At 36.1% G+C, this 11,920-nt stretch overlaps 2 protein-coding genes across 2 annotated transcripts in view; both read right to left on the bottom strand.

Moving 5' to 3' along the window:
• LOC113314285 (desumoylating isopeptidase 1-like) overlaps positions 1–239 on the bottom strand; it is a 3,758-nt gene extending 3,519 nt beyond the window's left edge. The window contains exon 1 of the mRNA XM_026563072.1: positions 32–239. The gene's annotated coding sequence lies outside the window, so the exon portion shown is untranslated. The remainder of the gene's footprint in view (positions 1–31) is intronic.
• An 8,696-nt stretch (positions 240–8,935) lies between these two features.
• Positions 8,936–11,046, bottom strand: LOC113312995. Its single transcript, XM_026561727.1, has 3 exons — positions 10,472–11,046; positions 9,541–10,366; positions 8,936–9,388 (listed from the first exon to the last, which is right to left on the bottom strand). Exons 1-3 carry the CDS (start codon positions 11,044–11,046, stop codon positions 8,936–8,938), a joined length of 1,854 nt encoding a protein of 617 aa, XP_026417512.1.
• Between the last annotated feature and the right edge of the window lie 874 nt (positions 11,047–11,920).

The following is an 11,920-nucleotide window of genomic DNA, read 5'->3' as shown; positions in this document are numbered from 1 at the left end:
GAAGAAGAAAAAAAAAAAAAAAAAGATTTACCTAAGATCCTCAAGACAACCGAAGAATTCTCGGTACAAATTTTACAAATCTGTTTTGATTCAATTTTCCTATTGACTAATGCAGGAACTGTAATAATAAAAAGATCCTGACTCAACCCTTCCTTCTATAAGAGAAAAAACGGAACCCAACTTTTCGTTATTCCAGCCTTCTGGTCGTTCTAGAACCTACTTACCACTGAGGTCTTCCCGATCCCATTTAAAGCCTAAAATTGCGTAAGGTGAAAATGTTACCGGTGGAGGAAGTTATCACTGGCAACCTACTTATTAGCCTAGTTAGCAATTCGGCGGCCGACCAAAATTTGATGCGGTAAAAGTTGGTGAATTATCCGTTTGAGCAATATGCAAATTCGGTCAACTATGCAATCAATGTGGTAATTCGCGTAAAATGGGTTCTCCATATATGAATCCGCCACATATTAAATGATTAGAAAATATTTCCTCCGTATCCGAAAAAGTGTTACTTCCATTTTTCATTTGGCCTATTTTTAGGCTAAAATGAAAAAGTGAAAATAACACTTTTTCATAAACGGAGGTAGTAACTTTTAGCATAAAAAACTATGATTTACATCTAAGTGAACTATATACTACCTTCATTTCAAAATAATAGGCAGGTTTGTGGGTAATACAGTAGGTGTAATGTAGAGAATTCGATTCCCACTAAACACAATTTTGCGGAAAACAAGGGTGTACAGTGTAGTTAGGCTTTCATGGTGGGCTTAAGACATATCTAACGAATTTCTAAGTAAGTGGGCCAGTACTTAATAGACCTGAATAATTTGCCGATTTTTAAAATCGCGGATGTTAGAGCATAGCTCGGTTGAACCCGTCAAACGTTGGTATGTCAAAACTCATTTAGAGTCGCTTGATTAATTTCTAGAGTCGACTTCGTTTAGGTTAGACTAGAAAGTCTAGTAATGTTGAGACTTACACTCTGAAGACCTGAAGAATGTGAAGAAATAACGACTACAACGAAGACATCATCCTTCCACTTGAGGTTAGTAATATTGACTTGAACTTGTTTCCATTCCTCACATATCTTTCAAGTCGTTTTTGATTGAAAACATAACATGTGAAGTTATATAGGAAACTCTAGTATTTGACTTGGTCATACTATTATGATCAAAGTGTCATGGAAATATACTGAATTATGAAGTAAAGCGCTTATCTTTTGATCTTCGTAAGTGTGACATCAGCATAATCTATGTAACTTGTTAGTTAATTGTGTGTATGGGATACATGTGTGATTTCATCATAGGAAACAATGTTTTATAACATTTATTCAAATGAAGTACATATACGAAATTTTTCATAATCGAAAGGAAATCAGTAGGTATGTTAGTTCGGTTTATCATGAATATCTTTTATGACCGAATCATACCTATGGTAGGATATGTGGTATAACCGATTCTTAAACTTATGTTGAGAGTCATGGTATAACCGATCCTTACCTATCTTGGGAAGCTATAACTGATTCTTAAACTTATGTTAATATTCTAGGTAGAACCGGTCCTTACCTATATTGGGAAGTTGGTATGACCAATTCTTAACTTATGTTGGGAACCATGGTGGAACCGATCACTACCCATTTCGGGAAGTTGGTATGACCGATTTTTTAACTTATGTTAGGAGACTTGGTGGAACTAATCCCTACCTATGTTGGAGGCTTGTTATAACCAAAATTTAACCTATGTTAGTGTCATGGTAGAACCGGTCTGAAAGCCAAAACCGAATCTCAAGTTCACATACTACTTCACTGTTTTGTGTGAGTTTAGAATTAGGGTTTGCTAAGATAGGAAAGTTGCGGATGTCGACATAATTTGAAAATGAGCACAATTCTTATTCATAATTATTCAAAGATATTCCTTGATACTCAAGGTGATCTCAAACCGAAATATTGAGAATCTTTTAATAGGAATTTCGATTCTTTATATTTTGATTTCCAGCAATTAAGACATATCTATAAAAAAATGAATATTAGTAATGTGTTAAACTAATATTTGAAGTTTTTGTATGAGAGATTTCGGTTTGACATTAATTGGAAATGGGAAAACCGAAACTAGGTACTTATTGCATATTTTGAGAATATTTTTGGTTTTGGAATTTCCTTGTTGTCCAGACAACCTTGGTCTAGAGACAGGCAAACCTCATTCGTGTTGTTTCTGGTGGACCCGTCTATCCGGAGAGGGAAGTACCCTAATTATGAGAAATCTCTTACGGCCGCTCGTTTAAAGACTTTTGTGGGATTAAGAAGCTCTATGAGTACCGCTGGTGGGAAACTAGATAATTGCATTGTTATTTTAGTTTTCGGTTATTGATTTGATTGACTAATAGTTATTGAAACTTTGATTGCACCTAGTTTGATTATTCTTGAGAATCTTCTCTTCTGACATAAGGGTCACTAAAAATAGATCAAAGTATCGACGAGATCTTTAGAACTGTTGTTAGATATAAGGACATCTTGTGATGATCCATTTTTAACGGACTCAGTTTTGTGTGTGATTGATCACAAGAGGATTCAAGTTTTTGTGTGCAGGTACTTTAAAGATAATCGAGGATTTGAAGACGAAAAAGATTTCTCTAATTAGTTTTCATATCTTGTGAATTTGTGTATACATCTTGATCGACTGAGATCCAACTAGATCTTGTTTATCTTTGATAAACTTGTCTTGCTAGTTGTATAAGATCGGCATCACTTTATAGTTTCTCCTTGCGTTCTATATTGTTTGATTACGAATACAAAATTTTATTATTTCGATAAATAAGATTCGGATTGGTCTAACCAGACAAAGGATTTTATTAAATTAAACATAAGAGTATTTGTCAACAACTCAACATATCTTTTATCAAAGATTGAATATAGTGGTTACCAAAACAGATTTGTTCCTTTACTGTTTGGAATACGATCAAAAGGAGTTGAGTACATAAGACGCGGGGATACTGAGGAAACTAAGTAACTAGGGGTAGTTTACTTGGTCTCAACTATACGAAGTTGGCTTTTGTTCTTTGTATAACGGCTTAATTCTGTGAGTATTCAAAACTGGACTAGGTCCCGAGTTTTTTTTTTTGTATTTGCGGTTTCCTCGTTAACAAAATATTGTTTGTGTTAGTTACATTACTTCCGTATTATAATTGTTAGTTATAATAAAGTAAATACTCTTGTACGTTAATCCATATTACTTGACTTTGATTCTATAGTCAATCAGTCTAACAACCGTAACTATTGTCAAGTAAATATCTTGTTGTCGTATTGTTTCGACTTTGTCCATAGACGATCACACAAGATATCGGACTTATAGGTTGATACGAAACGATTGTGGTGTATTTGTGTACCCTCGTCATTTAATTGGGTATCAGAATAGGCAAACACGAAAAGATCTAAGAATCTGTGTTTGGTGCGATCCAACCTATAAGATTTGAATCGGATGGCTGATTCAGATAACATATTGCAAGATTGCGAATACTCAAAAATTGAAAATATTTCTACTTCCTTGACTCAAGATCCAGGAGTTAAGATGATCAATAACACATTTGTTATGTCCGACTCTGATGTCAAAGAATATGCTGAAAAAGAGTTAGTAAAACTCCTAAAGCCTATTAGACACATGTCTTCTGAAATACTGAGATTAAAGACAAAATCTAATCTTCTCGGAAAAGAAGTATGAGATAAAGATATACAACTTGAGACTCTAGCCAAAGAGAATATGAATCTCACTTCCAAAATAGAAGGTCTTGATAAGGCATTCTCTCAAGAACAAGGATTTCAATCTAACTCTGACTAATGGATCTGTTATAAATTAGTTATACACAGGGGGTCTTGAGTGATTGAATCTGTTCGGATGAAGAAACCAAAAGTCCATGCTCGACTTTTACAGATCATGATGACAAGACTTGTTCGATCACATCTGAAACAGTTCATGATAATGAAGGTAATCTGCCTAACTACATCAAGTCAGAAGAGAATGAACAACCTTCTTCTACAACTACTGATGAATCGGTTCCGTGTAAAGGATCATAAGGTATATGACTTTCAGTCACTTGAAAAGAAAATTGTGCTTCTTCAAAATACTCTTGTATAAGTGTAAAAGAAGTGTCTTTTCTTAAAAAAATGAAAGATCATTCTTCGGTAGAAAGACAGATTATACCCAAACTGATAAAATCAACTCAAATTGTTCAAACCAAAGATTTGATAATCATTTCTGGAAAGGTTCCACCTCACTCATGTCGAAAAATTCTCGGTTCTCATGAAGGTAGTTTACCTACTGAAACCAAAAGAAAGGTGAAGAGATAATTTCTGCCAAGAAAATCAATCAGAAATGGATTCCGAAAAATCCTACAATTGTTTCCGATGATCAAACTGATTATATGATAAGGAAATCCTTAGAATGAGAAGATCATATGAAAATCTCGTTAACGGAATTAAGAGGGATTTATCTATCTTTGGAAATTCTCACATCAGTTCATTATCTCCTCATAATCTGACTTGCATTATCACAAGGAAATATCAAATTCTTGGGAGAAAATACTTTGGACAGAAATATCCAAAGAGAAACATGAACAATGGTTCTAATACTCGTAGTAAGCATGCCAAGGCTTACTTCGATACAACTTAGTTGTATGGAGTTAGTGCACCCTCATTCAGATTATGTGCTCATATTATTCAGGATTAGGAAGCACATGAAACGAGAGCACATTACTGTGTTTGTAAATATCAGAAGAAGAAAAAAATCATGACAAAAATGGGTAACTGCGAATCCATATTGTCTAAAAAGTTCATGCAACGCCGGTTTTTGGTAATTAGGGTTTATTTAAATTCTCGGATCTTAATATTACCCTTATTAAGAATACACTCTTCCTAGTATGAGGATTCAGACAATTTCTTATGGAAATAAAATATACCCTGTATATTTTGATTTTCAGAATTCTCTTTGGTATATCCGGTCCTAAAGTTATTTTTTTCTAAGAAAATTCCCTCTTACATGTATTGGGAACCCCTGATAAATTCTTATTTAAATCTATGAGTATGCCTCCAATAACTCGCAGTGTTACAAAGGCTTAAAGAGGAAGCTCGAAAAGTTAAGGAGTGTCAAGGAATTATACAGAAAGGAAGAAGAAGATCATCTCAAAATCATCTCTGATTATGGGTCTAAAAGTTTGACGAGGTGTCAACTCGCAAATAATATTTCTCTACTTCTACTCACACTAGCAAGTAGTATAATGAAAGAAGGATCGTCCCAAGGGAGGTGTATTAAGCAAGAATTGTTACGGAATTACTTTTAGAAAAGATGCTTGTGTTGTAGAAATTCTGAAAATTGTAAGTTGTATTCAAATATGAGATGAAATTGATTAAAGGTTCATTCTCGGCCATGGAATATAAACCAAATTGACATATAGCTACGTTCTTTGCATTATCTCGTTACTAACAAACTTAGGATAATTAATACACTCAACTATCCCGTTATTATCTCCTAAGCTCACCGGACACGGAAGCGCTCGACTACCGGATTCTACTTGCCAAGTTTCCTAGAAGTACGCTCTCTAGGTGTGACTTAAAAAAATGCTCTAAGTTTTGTGAGATAAGATTGTTCCTAGTGATAAAATCAAAAGCATGAATTACCTACTAGTGTCAATTTCTACATATGGGTACTTAACAAAGTCCCATCATCAATACCCATATATTGCTACTTATGTTTATATTTCTAGACAATTATGGGTAGAAGAAAATCTAAACTAGCAATTGAATTATGAATCAACTATTTAATTTCAAACTTAAACAATCAACAAATAATCCATAAACATTATTGTCATAGTAGAAATCGAACAATAACGAAAACAATGACAAGAAAACGAGTTATTTCATATCAATTGTAGATTCATACTCCGGACTTTGAAATCGCCCCTAATCAAATATTGAATTAGCTACTCATAGTCATAAGTTCTTAACAATGGCTTAAAAGATTGTTTAAAAAGAATAAATAGGGTTGAGAAAAAACCTAGGCAGCAAACAAGTTGTTGTTGTACTTCTAGAAGCTAGGTTCTGGACTTATCTTCAATTGCAGCTGGGCCGTTTCTCTGGTGATTAAAAGGTAGGGTTTCAGTTGTGTTTCTTACCTCCTTATATATAGCTCTGCACCTGTAGTTTCGTGACCTCCATCGACCCAACCATTCACATCATACACAAATACATGTTGGCTTCTAAATCAGGTCCAAGTAATGCAAACACGACCAATGAATTATGTTAATCTCAGCTTCTAAACCGCGTCCTAGCTGCTGTCTATAAGCTCCCGTATACTTCCCTTGAACGACCACAAAACCCATGTGTTAACTGTTTTGGTTACATCAGATGGACCCAAATTCATAACATTCCAACCTCCCCCGAACTGCTCTTTGTTCAATAGATAAGTCCACGACTGCAACATCAGTTCAAACTGTACCTGGAATACTTAAACTCTTAATCCTTACAAATCTTTTACACAATGATCAGAAACCATGGCAGCAACAACTCCTTCCACTGTTCTTCTCGACACATCACAGACCCCATAATCCTTATAGCTCAAACCCTGAAACTCATGGCCAGCTGTTGTTGTAGCAAGAATGTCTGGTCACTTAGGCAATCTCTCGAGTACCTGTTATGCATTTTCTGGTGGTGAAAAGGGATGAGTTTACGGTGGTGATTTTAGCAGCTCATATGCAGCATTCCTCCTTGCAAATTTGAGTTTACAGACAAACCATTAAAATATTCAAGCATTCAATCACACTTTCATTACAGATTGCAACCGTTCGAACCACATAACCCATTATTATAGCTCTTGCATCTGTATTTCTCCCATTCATTACTCAATAACAACATCAACTCAAATTCAGGTTAAGATGCAACCTAAATCAACCCCAATCTCTGCCCATTTCCTCCTTGCTCTTTCTCCATTAACGAATCCATATCAACCCTGTAAAACAATCCACACAAATTTGATCACAACAACTTCATATTTTAGTTGAAGTTGAGCTTAGTTTAGCTCCAAACTCGAGCTCCTATCTCTACAAGCAAAACCACCAATACCCATTTCTTCTTATTGGTTTCTTTACTGCAATCTCCCTGCCAAAACAGCACAATATCTCCCCATGAACTCCAACCATCTTCCCTGCCAGAAACCATCGACTCACAACACAATTTCTTCCATAAAACGCCAGCAAATCCACTACATTCTTTTTTCTTCTTCTCGGCTTCAGTTGAGACTCTTGACACTTGGTGAATTCTGCCGATTCCATGGCTGAGTTGAAGGTTATGGCAAGAAAACCAGATCTCCTTCTTTGTTAACAGGTAAAAGAAAATGAACCTGCTGACTTTGATTTCCATTGAGACCTAATATTTCTCCCATCTTGAGTGTACATGTGTGACTCCCTTGAGGTGAAGTCCAATTTCCTCCACCGAGCTGCTTTAGTGTTGGGCCCACGACCTATGGCGAACACCTTACATCCAATATACCACTGCACTTGTGCGCGGTTCCCAATCCATGCCTTTGCGTTTCTCTGACAACAACAAAGAGAATTAAATTCTCTTTTAACTCCAGCTTCACTGATAATGTCCTTGGCCTCCAATGAGCTTTATCCGCGTATCGGGATGCAATCCACTTTAGCGCTTTTTCTTGCCAAAAACATCTGTCTCTTATTTCTCAAGTTCACTTCTTTTCTTCAATGTCTCTTCATCACTAAATCTACCATGCTTTTCAGACAGAATTTACATCACTAAAGCCGACATGCTTTTAAGACAGAGATGAAGAAATAAAATCCAATAATGAGAAATAATCCGCCTTCAACAGTAGTTGCACATAAGAGGGACTTTTGCGTTGTTTCTTCTTCTTTTGTTCCAAATGATTCCAAAGTACCTAAACACTCAAAAGCAAACATAAGATACATAATTTACAAGAAAACTTAGCAAAGAAAGCATAAACAATAGATAAATATTAAGGTGTTTTAGACACCTATCAAATTCCCTCACACTTAGACTTTGCTAGTCCTCGAGCAAATCAAACAAAATAATTCTAAAACATACATACAACTTCGTCACGTCGAGGCTACGGTCACAATTAGCATGTATAACAAGCCTTTGAACCCTAGGTGTCCCTAGTGGACGAGTTATAGTCTCGTGAAGGTTTACAAGAGGTGTACCTACAAAACCTTTTACTCCAAATTCCAACTACCTGTGAAGAATCTATGACTTTTTATATGTACTTACTCTCCGGCTGGTCAAATTGGTATGGTCTCTTCTTTTTTTTAGTAACTCAATCACTCTATTTCATCCTAGCAGTAATAACAATTCGATGTTAGTGACCCACCAAATCACTTAGAGAAACAAGAAAATATTGCAAAAATAAAAACAAAAAGTGATATGGTAACATTCCGAGATATGGTAACAACTATCATGTTATTTGTAATTCCTGAGATATGTACGTCCTTTTAGTTAATGGTTTCCTCAACTCCTGTAACCAAGATGGTTCCATCCACTTATATTGGTAGTGTCATCCTAAAGGCACAAGTTTCTAGATTTCAGAGTTTATAAAGCAATTTTTTTCTTTTCTTATTTCTATTTTTTTTCTTTTACTAAAGGCATCAAATTCTAGAAACATATAAATGCTCCCCACACTTAAACTTTACATTGTCCTCAATGTAAAATTTAGTCATTCAAAGTAAAGTTCAAGGTGGGAAATTACGCAAATGATATGCAAAAACAAAGATAAAAATTTAGAATTTTTTTTTTCATAAAATAAGGTAATTTTTTTATTTACTTAAAAAATAAAAGGATAAAGATAAAGATAGAAAACCGATGGGTTGCCTCCCATTTAGCGCTTGGTTTAAAGTCGTCAGCCCGACTTTCAGCTCGCTTGCATTCTTAGCCAACATGCACATCACTTGGATATCTCATCACCTCAAAGATGTTAAAGCGAATGACCTCTCCATCAAATTCCGTTGTCAAGGTACCTTCAAATACATCTATCTTTGTTCTAGCGGTTCTCATAAATGGTCCACCCAACAACAAAGGTGTAGACGATGATGAGTTTTCATCACTCATATCAAGAACATAGAAGTCTACAGGAAATATAAGCTCATTAACCTGCACCAAAACATTTTCAACAACCCCTTTCGGGTAGACATTAGATCTATCGGAAAGTTGAATAACTATGCTGGTACTTTTGAGAGGACCAAGATTTAAAGATTCATAAATTGAGGCAGGCATAACACTAATAGATGCTCCTAAATCTAGCAAAGCTTTTGTAAACCTTGTTTTACCAACCGTGCAAGGTATAGTAAAACTGCCGGAGTCTTTCAATTTAGGTGGGAGTTTCTTTTGAAGATATGCCGAAGCACTCCACCCACACTCATTACCTCATTACCGGTCAATTTGTGCTTGTTAGTGCACAATTCCTTCAAGAACTTTTGCGTTATCGCCTCAATTAATGGAATGTTCACTTCGATCTTCTTGAAGTTTTCCCAAACCTCTTTGTCCAACTTCTCCTTATTTGATTTTGCAAACCTACTAGGAAAAGGTGAAGGAGTAACATAAGTAGAAACAAGAGGTTTAGAGTTAGAATTTACCGAATAAGTCTTTTTAGGGACTGTTTCGTCCACTTTTTTTTCTAAATCACGTTCATGGGACTCCGGTGATGTTGTCGGTTTCTCTACTTGTTTCCCACTTCGCAACTCAATAGCATTGACAGTCTCCCTGGGATTCAATTGTTGCGAGGGAAGTTTTCCAGCTGCTTGTGCTTCCAATTTGCTCACAGTAGTAGCTAGTTGACCCATTTGTGTTCGGACGTCCTTTATATCCATCTCTGCCTTTTGCTTATCTTGCGCCATTGTGTTGAGAATGAGATTCAACTTGTCATCTATACTCATGCCTTGAGCTTCTTGTTGCGTCCTTTGCAAGAATTGGTATCCACCTTGTTGATTGAAAGGTGTGGAAACTGCAGCTTTCTTGTTGGCGTAGCTGAAATTAGGATGATCACGCCAACCCAGATTATATGTGCTGGAATATGGGTCATATCTTGACCTTTGCTGATTTTGGTACATAGCCCTTGCTTGATCGACTTCTTCGGTGTATGATGGTATGACGGCAGCTGCTATTTGTTGCATAATCCTCTCCATGTTACCCATTCTATGTTCCAAATGTGAAGAATCACCAACTTCATTCACTTTCCTTACCATTTTCTCACCCCTAATGTAGAATTGTTGAGTGTTTGCATCCATGTTCTCTAATAAGCTTGTAGCTTCAACAATGGTTTTGATGGTGAGTGAACCACCACTTGCGGCATCGATCAAATTTCTATCATTAGAAAGCAACCCCTCATAAAAATATTGAATCACAAGTTGATCGTTGATTTGGTGGTGTGGACAGCTAGCTAAAAGCTTCTTGTAGCGCTCTCAATACTCATAGAGAGTCTCCCTCGATACTTGTCTAATACCACAAATCTCCTTGCGAATCACAGCTGCTTTTGATGCCGGAAAATACTTCTCAAGGAATAACTTCTTCATACCATTCCATGTGGTTATACTCCCAGGAGGTAAGCAAAAGAACCATTCTCCTGCAGCATCTATAAGGGAGAAAGGAAAAGTTGTCATCATAGCCATATCGGCATCTGCAGTTGCTTGCTTCAAACTAGTCACAACATGATGGAATTGTTGTAAGTGATGATTAGGATCCTCTCTCGCTAAACCTCTGAATTTGGGCAGCACGTGAATCAATTGCAACTTCAACTCAATGGTTCCATTCAGCTGAATACATAAAGGTTGCTGGTCAATGTTTGGAGAATTGAGCTCCTTGAGTGTTCTTGGAGCAGGTGGTCGACCTCCCATTGTGTTGTCTTCCTCTTTGTCTGAGTCCGAGAATTCACTTGGTGTAGAACTAGGAGGAAGTGGAGTATTCACTGCTCGAATCAAGTCTTTTAGCAAAGTGCCCGAACGAAGACGTATACCAATTGGACTTGGTCTGCGCTCTCCACGCATTCACCAAAGAAATAGTACCTGAAAATCAGATTCTAAGAGATTGAATAAGTAAACTGAAATTGAAACTAAAAGCAAAAATATAAACTAAGAATAAAAATAACAACTACACTTTCCACTGCCTCCCCGGCAGCGGCGCCAATTTTGACGAGGTGTCAACTCGCAAATAATATTTCTCTACTTCTATTTACACTGGCAAGTAGTATAATGAAAGAAGGATCGTCTCAAGGGAGGTGTATTAAGCAAAAATTGTTACGGAATTACTCTTAGAAAAGATGATTGTGCTGTAGAAATTCTGAAAATTGTAAGCTGTATTCAAATATGAGATGAAATTGATTAAAGGTTCATTCTCGGCCACGGAATATAAATCAAATTCACATATAACTACGTTCTTTGCATTATCTCGTTACTAAAACCCTAGGATAATTAGTACGCTCAACTATCCTGTTATTATCTCCAAAGCTCACCGGACACGGAAACGCTCGACTACCGGATTCTACTTGCCAAGTTTCCTAGAAGTACGCTCTCTAGGTGTGACTTAAACAAATTCTCTAAGTTTTGTAAGATGAGATTGTTCCTAGTGATAAAATCAAAAGCATGAATTACCTACTCGTGTCAATTTCTACATATGGGTACTTAACAAAGCCCCATCATCAATACCCATGTATTGCTACTTATGTTTATATTTCTAGAGAAATACGGGTCGAAGAAAATCTACACTAGAAATAAAAATTATGAATCAACTATTTAATTTCGAACTTAAACAATCAACAAATAATCCATAAACATTATTGTCATGGTGGAAATTGAACAATAACGAAAACAATGACAAGAAAACGAGCTATTTCATATCAATTGTAGATTCATACTCCAGGCT

This window comes from Papaver somniferum, chromosome 9 (assembly GCF_003573695.1).
Source record: "Papaver somniferum cultivar HN1 chromosome 9, ASM357369v1, whole genome shotgun sequence".
Lineage (NCBI taxonomy): Eukaryota > Viridiplantae > Streptophyta > Magnoliopsida > Ranunculales > Papaveraceae > Papaver > Papaver somniferum.
Note: the sequence above shows the minus strand (reverse complement) of the source record. Positions and strands in the feature narration are given on the sequence as shown.